Below are 21,298 nucleotides of genomic sequence, written 5' to 3' on the forward strand. Positions count from 1 at the left end.
TGGGAGTTGTAGTTGCAGAACAGCTGGAGAACTACAAATGTACTATTGTTGTGTGTGTATATGGTATCTCAGGATTATTGATGAAAAGACTCAAGGGGAGGGCACCATCATACACATTATTAATGGGTTCAACCTGGAAGTCAACCAATATAAAAACAAGAACAGAGAGACTTGTGAAAAGGCAGGGATCACCAGAGAAAATCACAAGTTATATATTTGTATATACAAAACCACACACAAGTGCTAAAAACATTCAAAAGCCCAAAATTACACAATTCATGCCCATTAAGGACAGGAGCTACGGAAAGACCGCTGACACCCAACGATTGCCCACAATCATATTACTTAGTATAGTAGTGCCCAACATACTGTAGATATTTAAATGATTAATGTAAGGCAAATACAATTATATATCGGATAACATTACCATATTGTGAGTCAAGCATAGGAAAAGCTTGTAATAATGATATATCTTATTGACCAAGCTAATAAACGATAATGATTGTCACCCAATGTAATGAAATCAGCTGTCAGTTAATCAAACAAACACATTATCATAGAGATTGGAGCCAGCAATGTCCGATATAATCCAAGGTCATTAGATGCAAGGCTAGGCTGCACCCAATACACTGGTGATCACTGTGGATCTGCCCACAGAACGGGACCCATCAGGCAGTCAGAGGTGCGGAGTCCGATCCTGTTAGTCCATCGCGTGTCGTCACATCTGTGACTTCATTAGGGGCAGGATATATCGTTATTACAAGTTTTTCCTATGCTTGAATCACAATATGGTAATGTTATCTAATATATAATTGTCTTTGCCTTACATTAATCATTTAGATGAGGGGTCCTCAGACATTTTAAACGGGGCAGTTCATGGTCCCTCAGACCATTGGAGGGCCAGAATATACGGTAGTTAAAAACAAAAAACTATTAACAAATTCCTCTGCACACTGCATAGATCTTATTTTGAAGTAAAAAACAAAAAAACAAAAAAAAAACAGGAACAAATACAATATTTAAAATGAAGAACAAGTTAAATCAACAAACTTACCGGTATTTCAATGGGAACTATGGGCCTGGTGTTGGCTAATTTAGATGGTCAATGTTCGGTTCCTTATTTGTCACTGCTAGTCGTAACAAATGAAGCAATTGTTCTCTTTCTTGATATCATTGTTTCCTAGGGATTCCAAATCGCTATTGGTAAAATACCAGTAGATATACAGCGCTACAAAAACAGTATACCAGCAATAAAATTGCCCACACAGAGACATACAGACTCCACTGCCCATCATTGCAGTCTGATCAGTGCCCATCAATGCAGCCTTGCCAGTCCATATCCTTTCAGCCTCACCAGTGCCCATACTGGTGGAACTCTGCTGTTACCTCAGGCTCAGACTGGTGTGGTGCGTGAGACCCCAATAGGCAGGTAAATGTCCCCAATAGGCAGCACAGGTCCCCAATAGGCAGCACAGGTCCCCAATAGGCAGCACAGGTCCCCAATAGGCAACACAGGTCCCCAATAGGCAGCACCGTCCAGACCCGGCATAAAAAAAATAAATAAAAAAACAGTACTCACCTATGTGCTATGAAGAGGTGCTCCCTGGACTCCGTCGACTTCTGGCACAGGCAGCATGACGTCATCAGGCGGTGTGATGACAATCGCGTGGTCTGTGTTGCACATGGAGGGCCACGCATCACCTTTCCTCGCCGCCTCGTCGTTCCGCCCGCGATTACAGGGCCCGCCAGCATTGAACTGTAGTGAAGTTCAATGTCAGCCGTGCCCAGGGGCCGGATAAGTGTCCTCGGCGGGCTGCAAGTGGCCATAGTTTGGGGACCCCTGATTTAGATATCCATGTTGGGCACTACTATACTAAGTAATATGATTTTGGGCAATTGTTAGGTGTCAGCTGGCTTTCCGTAGCTCCTGTCCTTAATGGGCATGAATTGTGTAATTTTGGGCTTTTGAATGTTTTTAGCATTTGTGTGTGGTTTTGTATATACTAATAAAATTTGTGATTTTCTCTGGTGATCCCTGCCTTTTTACAACAAATTATTGAGCCCAGCTCTGAGGTATAATACAGGATGTAACTCATTATCAGTACAGGATCAGTAATGTAATGTATGTACTCAGTGACTGCTCCAGCAGAATAGTGAGTGTAGCTCTGGACTATAATACAGGATGTAACTCAGGATCAGTAATGTAATGTATGTACACAGTGACTGCACCAGCAGAATAGTGAGTGCAGCTCTGGGGTATAATACAGGATGTAACTCAGGATCAGTAATGTAATGTATGTACACAGTGACTGCACCAGCAGAATAGTGAGTGCAGCTCTGGAGTATAATACAGGATCAGTACAGGATCAGTAATGTAATGTATGTACACAGTGACTGCACCAGCAGAATAGTGAGTGCAGCTCTAAAGTATAATACTGAAGTATATCGACGTGAAGTGATGTAAAGGATATCACACTTTTGAATTGTTGGAGTCTTTCTCCTTTAATTCTGCACCCATTTTACCCCTTTCGTACATACTTTGAATAGATTCTAATTTTCTGCTGTAAGATACCCAATTACTTGCTCTGAACACTGTAATAGCCAGTTCCGGGCACGATGGCGTGTGCCAGTCTGTGATCCGCCCCCTCGCCAGTGCTGGGGTAGAGCGTAAATAATTGACGTAGCAGATGGTAATGAAGGTATAATTTGTTTTCTCTGTATAGTAATGTGGATTCGGCCGCGCGGGTGACTGCATTAAACAGGATTTTCATCTCTGCCAGTGATCAATATTGTCATTACATTCTCGGATAAGCCGCGTCTGCCACGCCGGGGTGACCGCACACGCGCACTATTTGTTATTGGAATGCTTTCCATTGCCAGACGTGTCCGCACAGCGAGAATCCAGCACAGACAAAGATGAATTCCCTGCCCGGGATGTCATTATTTCTAGAAACAGATTGTTCCATTTCTTCTGACAGATTGTGTTTTCCTATATCCGGACGATCTGCGTTCCTCTATAGATTGGGTTTTCCAGCTATTAAAATCATGGGTCCACAGTAGCCAGAAAACCTAATATAGCTTTACTGCCTCTCTGATATTTCAGTAATTTTAAGTCACTTTACAATGTGAAAAAAAAAATCGAACAATCTGGAAACCATCAACAAGCAGGCCAGCGGCAGCAACTTTTTTTTTCCCATGTGCATTTCGGAATTTGAAATAATTTGTGGCAACTGTGAAATAACTTAACAAGCAGGGAAATAACAAGAGGAAAGTCAGTAGCTGCCGGGAAACTATCAACAAGTAGCTGCTGATCACATTACTATGGTTTGTGCACTATATGCTCCGCATCTTAGGTGATGTGTATAGCAATGGCAGATATGGCGGGATAAGTGGTCGCCGATCTTGACGTACCATTACTTTGGTACTGGGTCTAGATTTTGGACAAGCCTCATGACCGATTTCTTTTGTGCGTCTCCTAGGTTTGGCAGTGTGGGGGCAGTGTGGAGGTCCTACCGTGCTCCAGGATAGCCCACATAGAAAGGGCGCACAAGCCGTACACAGAAGATCTGACGGCCCACGTCCGGAGGAACGCCCTGCGGGTGGCTGAGGTCTGGATGGACGAGTTTAAGAGTCACGTGTACATGGCTTGGAACATCCCGCAAGAGGTAAGCGCCCACCAGCCAAAATGGAGACTATTACCAGACGGGTACAGAGGGGGGGTCAATACACAAACTAGACTGGCACAAGTCCTCAAAGCCCACCTCCCGGGACAGGGAGCCAATTCCATATAGAGAGAAGAACGTAACAAGACTTTGTGATATTCTTGAGAGTGTACCTGGTGGCAGGCGAGTGGGTCAGTTTTATAGGTTGTAGAGATCCTGCCCATTCCTGCTTAGCCTGCCCCCTATATTATCCCCGTATACCTGCCCCTCTATATTATCCCGCTAAACCTGCCCGTGTATATTATACCCATATACCTGCCCCTATATTATCGCTCTAAGCCTGCCCCTATATTATCCTGGATTACGTACTCCAGAATCCAGCACAAGATCCCACAATGCACTGCAGGAGCACCAGAACTGTGCGGTTCTGCACGCTGAGCTTTAGCACAAGGCGCCTACAGCGTCACCCGCAGGAGAAAGGCTGTAACAGCTGCTGGGAAAGCTCAAATCACAGACGTTAAACCGTTATGATGTGGAAAGCGATCGGGCTCCTTTGGCCCCAGAGGTCATCACTATTGAAGGCATTTTTTTTAAGGTTTTTGGTGGAATTTCTTCAGCGGCGTTAGGACGACACATGTTCTTTATGTGGAATAATGAAGAAATGATTCATCATTTTATTCAGTTGCTAGCAAATTTGGGTGACGACAGAGGGGTCCTGCGGCCAGCTTAGAGAGAGGGAGTTCCTCCAGGCCGGCTTAGAGAGAGGGAGTTCCTCCAGGCCGGCTTAGAGAGAGGGAGTTCCTCCAGGCCAGCTTAGAGAGAGGGAGTTCCTCCAGGCCAGCTTAGAGAGAGGGAGTTCCTCCAGGCCAGCTTAGAGAGAGGGAGTTCCTCCAGGCCAGCTTAGAGAGAGGGAGTTCCTCCAGGCCAGCTTAGAGAGAGGGAGTTCCTCCAGGCCAGCTTAGAGAGAGGGAGTTCCTCCAGGCCAGCTTAGAGAGAGGGAGTTCCTCCAGGCCAGCTTAGAGAGAGGGAGTTCCTCCAGGGCAGCTTAGAGAGAGGGAGTTCCTCCAGGCCAGCTTAGAGAGAGGGAGTTCCTCCAGGGCAGCTTAGAGAGGGAGTTCCTCCAGGGCAGCTTAGAGAGAGGGAGTTCCTCCAGGCCAGCTTAGAGAGAGGGAGTTCCTCCAGGCCAGCTTAGAGAGAGGGAGTTCCTCCAGGCCAGCTTAGAGAGAGGGAGTTCCTCCAGGCCAGCTTAGAGAGAGGGAGTTCCTCCAGGCCAGCTTAGAGAGAGGGAGTTCCTCCAGGCCAGCTTAGAGAGAGGGAGTTCCTCCAGGCCAGCTTAGAGAGAGGGAGTTCCTCCAGGCCAGCTTAGAGAGAGGGAGTTCCTCCAGGCCAGCTTAGAGAGAGGGAGTTCCTCCAGGCCAGCTTAGAGAGAGGGAGTTCCTCCAGGCCAGCTTAGAGAGAGGGAGTTCCTCCAGGCCAGCTTAGAGAGAGGGAGTTCCTCCAGGCCAGCTTAGAGAGAGGGAGTTCCTCCAGGCCAGCTTAGAGAGAGGGAGTTCCTCCAGGCCAGCTTAGAGAGAGGGAGTTCCTCCAGGCCAGCTTAGAGAGAGGGAGTTCCTCCAGGCCAGCTTAGAGAGAGGGAGTTCCTCCAGGCCAGCTTAGAGAGAGGGAGTTCCTCCAGGCCAGCTTAGAGAGAGGGAGTTCCTCCAGGCCAGCTTAGAGAGGGAGTTCCTCCAGGCCAGCTTAGAGAGAGGGAGTTCCTCCAGGCCAGCTTAGAGAGAGGAAGTTCCTCCAGGCCAGCTTAGAGAGAGGGAGTTCCTCCAGGCCAGCTTAGAGAGAGGGAGTTCCTCCAGGCCAGCTTAGAGAGAGGGAGTTCCTCCAGGCCAGCTTAGAGAGAGGGAGTTCCTCCAGGGCAGCTTAGAGAGGGAGTTCCTCCAGGGCAGCTTAGAGAGGGAGTTCCTCCAGGCCAGCTTAGATTGGGGGGGGGTCCACTAGCCAGCTTAGATTGGGGGGGGGTCCACTAGCCAGCTTAGATTGGGGGGGGGGTCCACTAGCCAGCTTAGAGGGGATCGTGATTCAGCTTTTGTGGGGTCCTGACTGACTTTCTTTCCAATGATGGTTGAAAAACACAAGATTAACAACCACAAAATCTGAACATGTACTTATATACATTTGTTCAGGTGGAATATTTGCTGCGGTTCTGCGCGATAATCCACCGCCCCGGTGGCTGCAGAGCGCGGCGTGTTAGTCCCAGTGGATCATGGCTTCTCCCTCTGCTGACTTTCCGTCGGTCACATCCAATCATCTCCTCTCCTTGCTGACGACCATCACAGCTGCCGGGCGCGGGACGGACTTATTTCTCCGCTTTCTCTCTCCTGCAGGACCCCGGCATTGACATTGGTGACATTTCTGAGAGGAAAGCCCTGAGGAAGCGGCTGCAGTGTAAGACCTTTCGGTGGTACCTCGTCACAGTGTATCCGGAAATGAGAACCTACTCTGACAACATCGCCTACGGCGTGGTGAGTGGCGTCCGATCCACAGACCCTCTACTTATAGCGGCAGGAGGAACACACGGCTGGCTCCTCCACGCTGGAAGACTGAGAGGTTCTCTGCTGGATTTAGGGTATGTGCACACGTCAGGATTTCTTGCAGAAATTTTCCTGACAAAAACCGGACATTTCTGCCAGAAATCCTCATGCGTTTTTTTTTCGTGTTTTTGACGCGCTTTTTTTGTGCACTTTTTTTGTGCGGGTTTTTTTTGCGGTTTTTCCCAATGCATAGAATTGTGGGAAATACGCGGAAAATCCGCAAAATTAATGAACATGCTGCTTTTTTTAACCGTGATCCGTTTTTTTCGCGGAAAAAAACGCACCATGCGCACAAAACATGCAGAATGCATTCTAAATGATAGGATGCATAATGTATGCGGTTTTAATGAGTTTTTATAGCGTTTTTATCTCGAAAAAACCTGAACGTGTGCACATAGCCTTAAAGGGATGGTGGATTTTTTTAAACGTTCTGCGACTTTCTAATAGTCTTTGGGTTTCAATTCGGTCTCATTTTCAGGATCTCTGCTTGCTGTCAGAATAGGAACATTCATATTTACATAGACAGGCTGAAAACCTGTTAAAGCTTAATAGTTCTCACAGCTGAAGCTTTGCTACAGTTGTATTCCATCTCTACATGTAACAATAGTGCACCAAGACTTGTAAACTCAGATGGTTTTTTTTTTTTTCCCCCCCAGAGTTCACAGACAGCAGGCGGAGATCTTAAAAACGGTGAAAAATGTAAACCGCAGAAGCCCAATATATAATTTTATGTTCTTTATAAATTATCTTTTCTGTCTGTCTTAACAATTCAGAAAATGTTACAAAAATTACATCTTTTTGGCATAACCTTTACCTACATTGGCGAACACAAAATAAGCTTAAAAATAGGCGTAAAAGGGAAAGATACGTTTACAGATACAGTCTTCTTCAGCTCGAGGAGGTTCCCATCATTTTCAGAATGAATCACTTCCACTGGTCCTTTACTTAATTGAGCCTGCACAATGTTAAATGGTGGCGATCTGAATGCCCCATTATCTGGTCGCTCATTAGTCCCCGGACATGGCGGATTTATGCATGAAAAAGCTTAACAGAAAGGAGGTGACCGACCTTCCGCCCTGTAGCTAATTTTCACACCATTTCTGGTCTTCATTCACTTTGCCCACAGTCACAGGACAAGGTTAAAGTGTCATTCCAGACCGGTCCCAGCCACGCAGCCGGTAATTCTCTATCTCCTCGCCGGCCGCGCCGCAATCATGTTTCACATTAAAGTCACAATGAGTTTGTTAATCAGATGGGACAATAAATATATTTTCTTTGCTTGAAGGAGCAGATCCAATTTCTCAGTTCACTTTGTCTTTGATTAATATGTCATTTTATACCAATGTGAAAGACGGCGGTGGCCACGGCAGACCCTGTAATCCGCACGTCTACGTGACCCTGGTGCTGATTGTGCAGCGTAGACCCATCTGGGCCGATCCTATAGAAATTGTGCGGAATACTTATTTATTCCTACACCGTGACAGACTGCAAGATGGAGGCCGCGCTCACTGCCGACACTTTATTGCGCCATTTACATGGCATTTGGGAAAAAAACAAACAAACGCTGCAGGTGCCCTCGCCTGTGCACCATTTTTTGTGACCTATATAGAGGGGATTCGATTATAACCCAAAGTCGTACTTTATGTAATTAACATAACCGGATGGATCGGTAGAAGGGGTCAGTGTTTGTTTTTTAGGAACGTCATTATACACTATGTTCCAAATTATTATGCAAATGTCATTTTTCTCGGATTTTCCTAAATGGTCGGTGCAAATGACAGTCAGTCTAATAAAAGTCATCACCCGTTAGATTATACATCGAATTTTATTGAAGAAACCTCCCAATGATAACAGTATAATCTCCAAAATGAATAAAAACTCAAAATGCACTGTTCCAAATTATTAGGCACAGTAGAATTTCTAAACATTTGATCTGTTTTAAAGAACTGAAAATGCTCATTTGTGGAATTTGCAGCATTAGGAGGTCACATTCACTGAACAAAAAAGCTATTTAACTCCAAAACATCCTAACAGGCCAAGTTACATGTTAACATAGGACCCTTCATTGATATCACCTTCACAATTCTTGCATCCATTGAACTTGTCAGTTTATGGAGAGTTTCTGCTTGTATTTCTTTGCATGAAGTCAGAATAGCCTCCCAGAGCTGCTGTTTTGATGTGAACTACCTCCCACCCTCATAGATCTTTTGCTTGATGATACTCCAAAGGTTCTCTATAGGGTTGAGGTCAGGGGAAGATGGCGGCCACACCATGAGTTTATCTCCTTTTATGCCCATAGCAGCCAATTACTGAGAGGTATTCATTGTCATGCATGAAGGTGATTTTGTTCCTGAAGGCACGTTTCTGCTTTTTAGACCATGGAAGAAAGTTGTCAGTCAGAGACTCTATATACTTTGCAGAGGTCATTTTCACACCTTCAGGAACCTTAAAGAGTCCTACCAGCTGGTTCCCCATGATTCCAGCCCAAAACATGACTCCTCCACCTCCTTGCTGACGTTGCAGCCTTGTTGGGACATGGCCATCCACCAACCATCCACTACTCCATCCATCTGGACAGTCCAGAGTTGGTCGACACTCATCAGTAAACAAGACTGTTTGAAAATTAGTCTTCATGTATGTCTGGGCCCACTGCAACCGTTTCTGCTTGTGAACACTGTTTAGGGGTGGCCGAATTTTAGGTTTATGCACCACAGCAAGGCTTTGAAGGATCCTACACCTTGAGGTTCGAGGGAATCCAGATGCACCAACAGCTTCAAATAACTGTTTGCTGCTTTGTAATGGTATTTTGGCAGCTGCTCTCTTAATCCAATGAATTTGTCTGCCAGAAAACTTCCTCATTATGCCTTTATTTGCATGAACTCTGTCTGTGCTCTGTTTCAGTTACAAATCTCATCAGAGTATGATGATCACTCTTAAGTTTTCGTGAAATATCTAATTTTTTCATACCTTGTCCAAGGCATTGCACTATTTAATGCTTTTCAGCAGCAGAGATCCTTTTTATTTCCCATATTGCTTGAAACCTGTGACCTGCATAATAATGTGGAACATCATTTTTGAGTAGTTTTCCTTTAATTAGAATCACCTGGAAAACTAATTATCACATGTGTTTAAGATTGATTTCAGTGATTCATTGAGCCCTGAGACACAATACCATCCACGAGTTTATTTGAAAAACAAAACAATTAAATCTTTAAGACACTTAAATCCAATTTGCATAATAATTTGGAACACCGTGTAGTCTCATGTTTGTTACTATTTTTTTTTATTTTTGCTTTTCAGCTGCAGAACTCCCTGAAGACAGACCTGTGCCTTGACCAGGGGCCGGACACGGACAACATCCCCATCCTGTACATCTGCCATGGGCTCACGCCACAGGTTCGTTACACTGCACGCCTTTCACCACATTTATTGTTATTCCCTTTAGACGCTTTTTTTTTTTTTGCATTTATTTGAAATGTGCCAAGTGAAAAAGTTGTGCAAACATTTTGATGCAAACTAATGATATAAATTAGGTGACAGATTTAGGCCAAAGGGGCTTAAGATGCATCATCCACTGCAATAAATATGGTTAAATATGGTAGGCTTCATGGCTAAATATTAGGGTGCAGTCAGACGGGCGTATAAATGAGAGTGCAGTGCACGGACTGGCCGGCGGCTGTCCCTACCTGCGGGTGACTGCTTCATGTATTTCTATGCGTCTGTCGCACTCGGGTGGGAGAGCCGCCGGCCAGTCCATACATTGCGTACTAATTCATACAGCCATCTGATTGTGCCCTTAGGATGTACACAGAGCCATGTTCACATGTAGCGTATTCAGAATCTTTTCTGCTGCGTTTTTTTGTGCAAAAAAATCTGCTTTTAACAATTCAGGCAAAATGGATGTGATTGGATGAAAACTCGTGGCCATTGTGCACTTAGAGACGCTTTTGAGCTGTGCAGTTTTTGGAGCAACTTTTTTCCCCCGTTTCTACCCCATTCGTTTGGTACTAAAAATATGCATTTAAAAAAAACTGCAACAAAACCACAAAGGAAAAAATGCACTTATCAAAATAAATTGATATTTCATGGTGCAGAAAAATAACAGCCACATTTTAGCACATGAGGACGTGGCCTAAGGCTCCATTCACAAGTCCGTTTTCCACAGTTCATGAACGGAACACAAACCCCACAGTGACCACAGGTCACCTGCCCCGAAATGGCCGGCTCTTATCAGCTTGTATGGCTATTAGTTGGGGTCTGGAGACCCTCGGTGAGTGCAGGGATTGCAGGCTGTGAATGGACATGTAAATGCAGCCCGTAGTCACATCTGGTCTCAGGCTGGATTCACACATTACATATTTAGCGCTGATTTTTGTTGAGATTTTGCTGCAGATTTAACACTTTCCTTTGCAACGGCTGAAAATCCAAGCGGATTCTGCACAAAGAATTGACACGCTGCAAATTTTAAAAAGAAACACGCACAAAAAAAAACTTGATCTCCATGACCCCCCAAAAAAGATTTCACCTTTCCACTTTCCGAGTGCTGAATAATGTTATGTGTGTAAATCGTGGTCCCCAAATATGCGACGTGTGAACCTAGCCTTTACTTTCCTCTTTCTCCAGTTTGGCGGATAGTGCAGATCTGCCTCTTCCGATGTTGCATGGTACGGTATATACAGTATAGCGTCCCATATAACACGGGGACTATGAGCAATGCCCCCGCCACCAGATATCCTCCCCTCCCCCGCATTTATTACGGCTCTCCTCCTGCCCCTGGGACCCCCATATGCTTAAGGGTCCACATCTCCATGTGAAGGCCTCTCAACAATAACAGTCTTAAGAAGGTTTATGAACTTTTAAGCAAGAGATTGAGTGAAAGCCCAGCCCCAGCTGCGACGCCATTCAAGTCAGAGAGCACGCAGGATGGAAGTAACTGAATAATTGCAGCCCAGCGAAAATAGCCGCGGTTTTCATTCATAGGGATTAGTCATACAGAGCGAAAAGTCAATAGAGAACAATCAGATGTTTGACGCCTTTCAGTCTCAGTCATTGGGGGGTAAAACCTGACGTTGCCTTTGTATCGAGAAAAACTCCCGCCGACATTTCAAACCCGCAGGAGTGAGGAGACTGACACTTCAATTCAGCTTTGCATAATAACAATCCTTACATAGAATGTACTTCTTAAAGGGAAAGTATTTTATCACCTAAAACTATACCTAGGTTATAGAGTTATTCTCCATAATTAATTACAGCAAGGTAGCTCCCATTACTGGATGAACCTCCCAACCACAAATAGTGCAAGTTTCTCCATTACAGGTGGCGCTATTGCATTGGTTTCTATGGAAAGCATTTACCGCTGCCACAGTGGTGAAAAGCGGTACTGCAGCCAACAATGCAATAGTTTCCAGATGTTTTGTCTTTCTCGGTTTTAAAATACACATTTGTTAGACAAGTGGTATCAATTCATATATGGCTATTTTTGGGGGTCTGGATACCCACAGGGATTGCAGTCTTTGAATATATTCACCATCTGATACAGTTGCATCTGTCCCTTTAAATAAACCATTATGTTATGTGCACATGTTGCAGGCTGCAGACACGTGTAGCAGGCGACTCTCCCCTCCCCCCACTGCCATCTCATCCTCTACTGTGAAGCATCCATCAATTTTTAATACAGATGTAACTGATGTGATAAAACGGGGGCCGATCGATAGCAGCCACCGGCGAGGTGAAAGAGCCCAGTAATGTGGATCGAGGATGACATGATTGGCTCCTACATCTGCTCTTCTCTGGTTATGTAGAATGAATAAAAGGGGGAAAAAGTGTCTTAAGGGGGAAGTGTTATATAATAGCCCCAGAGGGTTGTAGAGAATATAGATTTCTTGTTTTATGCCTTTTTGCCCTCTTTCTCCAATATTTTATATCTAATTCTCTCTATATATCTTGCATTTTTCTTGCTTTTTTTATGTATTTTTTTTTGCACTTCAAAATGCAATTTACCTATGTTTTTTTCCTCAGACTCCTCAAAAGAAGTCCGAAGGGTAAAACAAACAACAAAAACACAGTTTAGCATAGACTTTAAACAGTACTTTTAACAAACTTTGCATAAATCAAAACAAATAAGAAACTTAATTATATATTTCAATCAGAAAAATAAGCTTCTTTCCCCCTGCCTCCTGCACTCACCATCCATGCTCAGAAAACAGCTCCACTCTGTCAAAGACATACTGATAGGGAATTTAGATTGTGAGCGCCATCGGGGACAGTGATGATAATGTGTGCAAACTGTAAAGCGCTGCGGAATATGTTAGCGCTATATAAAAATAAAGATTATTATTATTATTGGTCAAGCCAAGAAGGACGTTCGCACACTGCAGGATCAGGTTGCACCACAGATTCATTATACATTATGGAGAAAAGAGGAGCAGCAGGAGGAAACAAGCAGAGGGAGACACAGAAAGATCATACTGAGCTTTCAACAAGTCTTTTCCCTCACTCCAGAGCTGGATTCAGATCCACACAGATCCCTATTGCTTTATAATGTCCTCCATGTTGCTGCTGCTTCCCTCTGTCTGACAAAGGTATGATGAGCAGGAATCCCTCTTGTCTCTGCGTCCTGTGCATGGGACACATCATAGCAGCTTGTCTCCTCTCAGTAGCTCAGTTAGCTGCAAATGAAGAGAACCTGTCGATGGAAAAAGTGGTGAAAATCATCTGAGTAGAAACCCTGTTATTCCTCATGTAAAAGTTACTGGAAAGAACAGTCTTCCATTAGACACAGAGGATGTGAGTTTCTTGAAAACACATTAACTTTCCTTGAATTGTTAGATGCAGCAAATTATCTGCAGAAAAAAAATGCAGCGGAAAACTGCAGAGTTTAGGTAACATGGCCTCGTGCACTAGATGGTTAATTGTGCAGTTCTTTGCTTTTTAACAGTACATGTATAGAGGATCTGAACCGCCGCTCCATTTCTGCTGCAGAGTTTCTCCATGATGAGCAGACCCATGGAAGTTTGGGTACTGGTAACCTTTAGTCCAAAGCTTGGATCAGGTACCAGAACTGTACCCAAACTCTAATCTGATCGCGAACCCCATTGAAATCAATGGGGACCTGAACTTTTGAACCCTCGCACTCTCTATTGGACTCCTGAACTGTAAATCGGGCTTCCTGGAGAAGTCTATGTTCAGAGTTCAGCACCGGTACGAACCCCGAGCTTTACAGTTTAGGTTCACTGATCTCTACATACCGTAAATGTATTTTAAAAAATAAATTAAAAATTAAACAATTTTTTTTTTATTTAAAAGATAAAGCACAACATTATCCCTGTTTCTGCTGCTAGTATATAGATTTTTTTTCAAGCCCCTTTCAGATGAAGGACACAATCCCTGCAACTAATCTGCTGCGAGTCGCTTCCCCCAGGGGTTAATGTGAAGTGCACATGCAGCGGATTTTCCGTCCTGATTTAGTAGATAGAAAATAAGCAGCACATCACAGTAGCCTCACTTTGTATGAGATTTTAAAGAAATCTCTCGTGCTCCCTGCGGGGAGTGTGGAATATTACGCTGCAATTTATGCTGCAGTTGTCATTGCAGATTTCAGTCTCTGCAGTGCAAATAGTGAGATGTGCAGCGTAAACGCGCCGGCCACAAAATCCACAGTTGCACTTACTGCTGCCGAAATGTCGCACGTGCATGTACGCACTGAGCCGATCCAGACCTTTAACTATGGCCGCTGATGAGCTGCAGTCACACACAGTTGCACATCCATAATATTCATGTGCAATAACTTTTTTTAATAAGAATTTTTTAAAAAATTTTTTAATTAGCTATTGGATACAGCACTTTTTAATCAGGTGCCGTTTTTTGCCAATGCAGCTATAAAGCAGCACCTAGCTGTCAGCATCATCAATACACGCTCTTAAAGGGACCCCGATGTTCATAAAAACCTTATTATATAAATCCCAAAGAGCTTTGCCGGGAAAGAAGTCGCTTTAATTGGGTCACACGGCTCAGACGAGAGGCATCTAAATCAGGTGTCAAGAGGAGGCCATTCATCTTCAGGATCAGCTGGGAGCCGGGGAAGGTGCTGCAGTAAGCAAATCCCTGACAGAAATCCCATAGAATACGTAGAAGAGCAATCTAAGCTGCCGTGCTTAAAAGCCTACGTGGACCCTTTAAAAAAAAAACAAAAAAAAACACCGCCGACAGTGATGGAGTGCCGCAATCAGCCTCCATTTTTTTGTACAATGATAACTATAACGAAACGCATAGCGTGATCATTAATATGCGCAGTGCAGACGCCCGCCGACTCCTGCCTAATGAGCCCTGCGAATCAAAGGTGACTGCTCGGAAATTGTATTCTATCAGTTACAGCGCTGATGGAGGCTCGCGGAGGGGTCGGGGCGCCAGGCGCACGGTACAGGTGATAAACCCGACACCCGCTGCCTGATAAAAATGAATAACACGAGTGTCGGGCGTCAGATCACTTAAATCAGGAAAGACATGAATGGAAAAGCTAGATATGAGCTGAAGAATCAGGAAAGCAAGATTATCTAGAAAGTTCAAACGTGCGGAAAAGATGTAAACGTGTCCCCACCCCCTCCCCCGCTCGCTCTATTAAAGGGGTGATGGAAATGAAGCTTCAAAATTGTGCCGTGGAGAATTCAGCAACTTTCTAATAGACCACGTGTTTCCATTCTCAAGATCTGTAAATATTCCAAGACTTAAAATCTGTCAGCACAACATGACTGTTCAAACCAAGCACAGGCGATCGGTGCACCCTTGGTGTGACCGAAGAGCTCAGCGCACCTTCCTCCTACTGTTCTCCAGCTATTTCTGCCCTCTTCTTCATCGATTTATACAGAATCCAGAGGAGATTGGAGTCAGATAGGTGGGAATATGTAAACTGCTTGGTCTCACCAAGGGTACACCGAGCGCCTGTGCTTGGTTTGAGCAGTCATTTTGTGTCGACAGTCTCCATTTAAACCAGAGGATTCTGTATCAGATCTTCAGACATGTAAGCTAGAAAAGACAAGCTCTCTGACTATTCTGGAAATCTCCACGGTTGGCAAATAGAGATCTTAGAAATGCCAAGGAATTGAGACACGGTAGATTAGAAAACTATGGAAACTTCATTAGACTGTGATCAGCATTAGATCCTCACCAAACTGAAATCCTGCCTTCTCCCATCTGCAGAACGTTTACTACTCCAGCTCCCAGCAGCTTCACGTCGGCGTCTTGAGCCCAACAATGGATGACGACGACAACCGCTGCTTGGTGGATGTGAACAGCCGGCCGAGACTGATCGAATGCAACTACGCCAGAGCCAAGAGGATGAAACTGTACTGGCAATTTAATCAGGTAATTTCCAATCGTACATTATAACCTATAAACAATGGCCTATAGGGCAGAAGAGAGACCTAAATGCAAAGTCTGACAGTCACATGTCAATCAAACAAAACTGTGTATCTGTTACATCCTGAATTATACTCCAGAGCTGCACTCACTATTCTGCTGGTGCAGTCACTGTGGTTCACATTACGTTTTTGGCATCCGTTAGATGGACTACGTTACACCGCGGCATAACGCGGTGTAACGTAGTCCGTCTAACGCCGCCATTTAGTCCAATGTCGGACGCATTGCTAGCGCACGCCCTCAATGGGCATGCGCTAGCGATGTGCCGTCATTGAGTGACGGACCCTGGGACGTGGACTGCAGCGTTTCCGGGTCCGTCACTGCTAGCGCAGATAGAGCATCTGTTAGCTCTATCTGCACTAGCGCGACGACATATCGGCACTTGCGTTAACAGCAGCCCGTTAATGCATGTGTTGAACGGGCTGCTGTTAACAAAATGTGAACCTAGTTAAGGGATGTAACTCAGGATCATTACAGGATCAGTAATGTATGTACACAGTGACTGTACCAGCAGAATAGTGAGTGCAGCTCTTGGGAATAATACTCAGGATGTAACTCAGGATCATTACAGGATCAGTAATGTGTGTACACAGTGACTGTACCAGCAGAATAGTGAGTGCAGCTCTGGGGAATAATACTCAGGATGTAACTCAGGATCATTACAGGATCAGTAATGTGTGTACACAGTGACTGTACCAGCAGAATAGTGAGTGCAGCTCTGGGGAATAATACTCAGGATCAGCTTTTGTACATAATGACTTTATACATAGATTATATACACACACACTCCGTTCGTGAGATACCTCTCGCTTTCGTGCCTCTCTGACGAGGCTCCTGATTTTCCGCCTGACAAACGAGTGCATTATCTGACCTAACAGATTCAATATCCCGATAACTGGGTGTTATTGAGCCACGGCGGCGCTGGCCGTGCACCACACTGGCGTTTTCAGGTCATCTCTCCGTAGACTCCTATATTTCACAGCTTGTCACATGCAGGAAGCCATGTCTCCTGAAAATAGAAGCGGACAAATCTCCCCAAGTCTCATCAGACGGAGGACTTTGTGGCTTGTCGTCTGACTGGAGATATTGAAAGTGACAAATTGCAAGATCTGAGCTCATCTGGCGGCTGCGGTCCGGGCTGTCTGTTTGCGGGAGGTCAGCGCATCACAATATCTCGGCTTAAGAGACCAAACAAGAAAGAAATTGTGGCAGATGATTTTATATTCTGTCCGCATTCAGGGAAACAATCGGCTTTCAGCTGTGAAGCCACAAACCATTTGGCGCCTTGTTATCCGCTGTCATTTTCTGCTTCAACAGAATCATTTTGCACTTAGAAATCTCAACTTCTAGACAGAAAATACATATGTAAGACGAGGGGAGATCATCGCGGGGGGGGGGGGGGTGTGTATAAGATTTGGGGGTTTATATTGTATAAAATTACATCATAACATCATATAAATGAGGTTATTGAGATGGAGGAGCGTAATACTGCGGAGTCCCGGGAGGAAAGCAATAAGCACGCTGATGTGTTTTCCTACATGGTGTGTATACACGTCTCTCATCAGATCATCCTTCACACGAGTCACAGTCCTATGGTTTCTTTACTGGTCTTAAAAGGTCTGTAAATAAAGATTAAAAAGTTATGGACACATTCCGGGCATTTTATTTTTGGCAAAAAAATTATATATTTTTTTTCTTATAGGGTTTGATTAAAACTTTAGATCATTTGGTTTCTACAGCCTCTATGTATCACTGTGCATGCAGAATCAAGTGACATTCACACTGGCAGATTATCGTTAACAAGCGTTCCTAGGAATTCTATTTTCCAGATTTATCAGACTGTCTAGAAACAGAGTCCCAATCACCCAACGTAGGTGTAAAACGATTTTTGAGATCGCTTAAAAATCAGTCTCAGCAACACCTTGTCATGTGTGAACAGATGTGCTGCCGAGAAGATTGATATTCTGCTTGCACAGAACAGTCATATTACCGATCGTTCTATGCACATGACGCATAGGCGATTAAATGACGGAAGATCGGTTTCTGTTTAGCAGCCGCAGTCAGCCAGCGTAAATGCTGCCTAAGTGAATAAATCAGTGAGCTTGTTCTGAGCAGCATCTATAACCCTTATCTGTTATGTCTCCTGATACTTCTAAGCTGATTTAAGACCACACAAGTTCAGCCTTCAGCAGGTCATAAGGCAGCTGCAAGGAAAGGTAAGGGTTACATTATGCAGAGTACTGTGATACACAGAGGCTGTAGAAGTCACACAGTTCTATACTTTTTAATAAAACCCCATTGCAAAAGTTAAGAAAAAAATCTCCCTAAAGATGTCTGTATCTTTTTTATCACCTTGTTTTGAAACGTTCTGACACTTTCTTGTAGACTTTGGCCCCCGATGCAGCACGCAGTATTTGGCAGAACTCAGGCAAAAATGTTGTGATATTTCATACAATTTTACGCCAAACTTAAAGTTTGCACAACATTTGTCGCTGACAGGCCAGTTCTAAACAGTTTTTAAGCAGACTGCGTTTAGCTGGCGGGGTTTGCTCGACAAATTCATAATTTACGCCACAATAATTATGGTGTAAATTATGACGGAAATGTACTCCAGTCTCCGGAGTAAATTTCTTACAGTGACGCACGGCAGCGGTGGTTCTCGTTCTCCAGTGCCATTGTCAATCTTGAGAATTGGAAATATATTGGCCTCAATTCATTACCATTTTGTAGATCACCGCTTGGTGTTAGTGAATCAAGTTTACAGCCAGAGGCTGAGCTCTGCTCATCTGGGCATCCGATGAAAACCCAATAGTAGTGTGAACAGAGCCAAAGACCAAACTGATACAATGTATCAGGGCTGGTGGAATGCAATAAAGTAACAGGACAAAGTTTTTGTACCAGGGAGGAAAAGGAGGAGATACTCTGAGCGATTATTGCCCAGCATATCCCCACTGAATTTTGGCTATTCTCTCGCAATGAATCTTGCAGTGGCGGCTCCCAGGGCTTGGGGTCCGGCAGCGGCAGCTTCCCTCAGGGCTGGGGGTTGTAGAATTCATTGGTGCCTTGTGCTCATCTGCTGAACAGCTCATAAAAATTTCCGTTCTAAGGAGCAAGCTTTGCTTACTATTATGAACAGCGCCACTACTGTCCCCTGGATGTATGTGGTATTGCAGATCTGTCCTGCAATCTGATACAACCCATGCCTGGTGTGGCGCTGTTTCCGCAACAAAACATCCATATTTTTACACCTCTGGACAACCTCATTGCTAGTAAATGCCCCTTTATTTTCCTACTTTCACCATTATCCTCGATGTCGTGGCCTCTCAGCACTTGGTGCAGAATTCTCAGAGACGTGTAATTTGATTAATGACTTAGTAAGTTCATCTTGTGAGCAGGTCTCGTGCCGCGGACGGCGGGACTGGTAATTACCTGCTACTAATTAATTCATCCATTAAGGTGGGCTGTGCACTGAGGCGGCTCCACTGATCCTGCCCTGCTGTGCGACCTGGCCACTGCCGCGCCTGCATGTGTGAAGCAGCTCTTTAACCACAGCGGGCTTTAAGTCTTGAAAAACTGGCAGCTACAGGTGTACTGTGTATTGGAAAGCTGGGTGAAAAATGTCTACAGCAGCCGTAGTCCAGGACATACTTATATCCAGCCAGCTTTCCCAGAGGCAGATAATATTAGTGGGTTTTTATTTTCCGATAGAGAGCCCATTCCAGAGTACAGGTGCAGCACAGGAGAAGTCTTGGATATAGGAGTAGGATGTCCTAGTGGTGTACTGTAGGTCAGTGCCCCATTGCAGAACACAGGGTAGATTTGCATTAGTGAGACGGTGAAGAATCACGACTGGATTGGAGTCTTTGGTCACACAGACAACATCATTGTATGACACTACTATAATGCAAGTGAACGGGGTCGCAGTGAGACGCACAAGTCGCCACAGTTGTGATAAAATCTTTCACCCACAATGATCCAAATCACCTGGATTGTCCTACAATACAGACATGCAGCAGCGGGGACTCTGACATATTACTCGAGCACGCCGAAAACTCTGATGGCACCCGAGCATGCTCCGATAACGCCTTATCAGAGCACGCTCGCTCATCACTAGCACTTATCAGAAGTCTATAAAAAAGGATGACACCCCTGTGGATGGAGCGGTGATGGCTACCTTACCGGTTCTCACTCATCCTTAGCTCTGCGGCTATAAAGCAATGATGGGCTATATAATGAGCGTTTCAGCCTAATCTAAGTTCCCCATTAAGAATCCATTGACCTTTCTTGTCTTAATTAAACTGTGGCCACCGGCGCTGGCAGCGAGCGCTAAAAGCTCATTATAGACCGTGATCTCCTCGCATCAGAACGGCACTCAGTCCTCGGATATTACAGCAGGAATAAAATGACCTATAAAGGATCTGTATTAGGCTGGTGCATTAAAATGAGCTGATCAGATAATACAGGAGGATAAGATGCAGTACCAGACACCGCCTGTAGATAAGGGAGGCGCTCTTTTTGAGATCGTCCATGGTGAAGAATTTGACAAGTGAAAAACAGAGATGCTCCCGATTGGAGAAGATGACCGGCGATGAGATGGATGGAGATGACTGGAGACCCCACTTTTCCGTGTTTTCGTAGCTGGGTGGTGTGAATATCAATGTGAACACACTCCACCGTCAAGCGAGTGGCTGAGTTCTGGATTATCAGCTAAACTCATGTTAATCCGGCATGAGATCTATGAAGAACACACCTGTCAGATCACAGGAGCGCAGCACTGCAGGCTCATACAGCTGCTACACGATACACCAGGATACAAATGTCACAGCACGTGTCCAGCAATCTGCTCGCCTCACTCACATGATCAGGAGAATGCCTCCGCGCTCTCCCCGGCAGACGGCGGACATACATATTTTATGCGGCTTCATTCTCCACTCCTGACATTAAAAGGAAGGAAATTTTGGTGCAGATTGGCGCAATGAAATTTTAATCATTGATCAGTGTGAAATCCGCCTAATTCTGCCCGGAGCGGACACGATGTCGATGTAAGCGGCTGCATTGCACTGGCTGCGATCTGTGCTGAATTTCATCACTTTTCTGCAGAGTTTTGTAAAAGCCCTGAGCCATGTCTGCGCTGTATGTGGTCACTGAACTGGCCGCTATCGGGGAGACCCACGTTCTGACACTCACTGCCCCCACCTTCTGTACTGCACCATGGATGAAGCGTTAACCCCTTACAGCTGCACTGCAGACTCTGCTCTTACATGTCGATGATAATTTATATTTCTCTGTCATCTGTGTAATTCCTGGCTGTGCAGCCTCTTATTGATCATCTGTGCTGTCAGATATTCTGCGGAGGCCAGGAATACCCCGCTGTCACATTACATACCACCAGAGATCTGCCTTACTGGCACCCATCCCCCGGCAGCACAGAACCAGAGTGTGGCCTTTAATGGTAAACAGACCTCATAATTAACAATTGGAGGGCCGTATGCAACATAACCCAAAAAGTAATGAACCCTAGGAAAGAGTGATCCTCCGACATGAGACTGGAGTGTTGTCTACTGAACCTAATGGTGGCTCCAATGTGCAGATAACCCTGAACATATCTTACTGAGTGAGGAAGTAAATGTTGCAGGATGG

At 44.8% G+C, this 21,298-nt stretch overlaps 2 protein-coding genes across 3 annotated transcripts in view; one reads left to right on the forward strand and one right to left on the reverse strand.

The window, feature by feature from the left end:
- The window catches only part of GALNT18 (polypeptide N-acetylgalactosaminyltransferase 18), a 240,199-nt gene that overhangs the window by 213,256 nt on the left and 5,645 nt on the right, over positions 1-21,298 (forward strand). Inside the window, exons 7-10 of the mRNA XM_077287257.1 lie at positions 3,480-3,665; positions 6,038-6,175; positions 9,545-9,640; positions 15,440-15,604. Of these exons, the coding sequence (XP_077143372.1) occupies positions 3,480-3,665; positions 6,038-6,175; positions 9,545-9,640; positions 15,440-15,604 (585 nt within the window). The remainder of the gene's footprint in view (positions 1-3,479; positions 3,666-6,037; positions 6,176-9,544; positions 9,641-15,439; positions 15,605-21,298) is intronic.
- Positions 1-21,298, reverse strand: part of LOC143806570 (uncharacterized) — a 99,021-nt gene that overhangs the window by 13,002 nt on the left and 64,721 nt on the right. The gene's annotated exons all lie outside the window — the stretch shown is intronic.

The sequence above is a fragment of the Ranitomeya variabilis genome, chromosome 2 (assembly GCF_051348905.1).
Source record: "Ranitomeya variabilis isolate aRanVar5 chromosome 2, aRanVar5.hap1, whole genome shotgun sequence".
NCBI classification, from domain to species: domain Eukaryota; kingdom Metazoa; phylum Chordata; class Amphibia; order Anura; family Dendrobatidae; genus Ranitomeya; species Ranitomeya variabilis.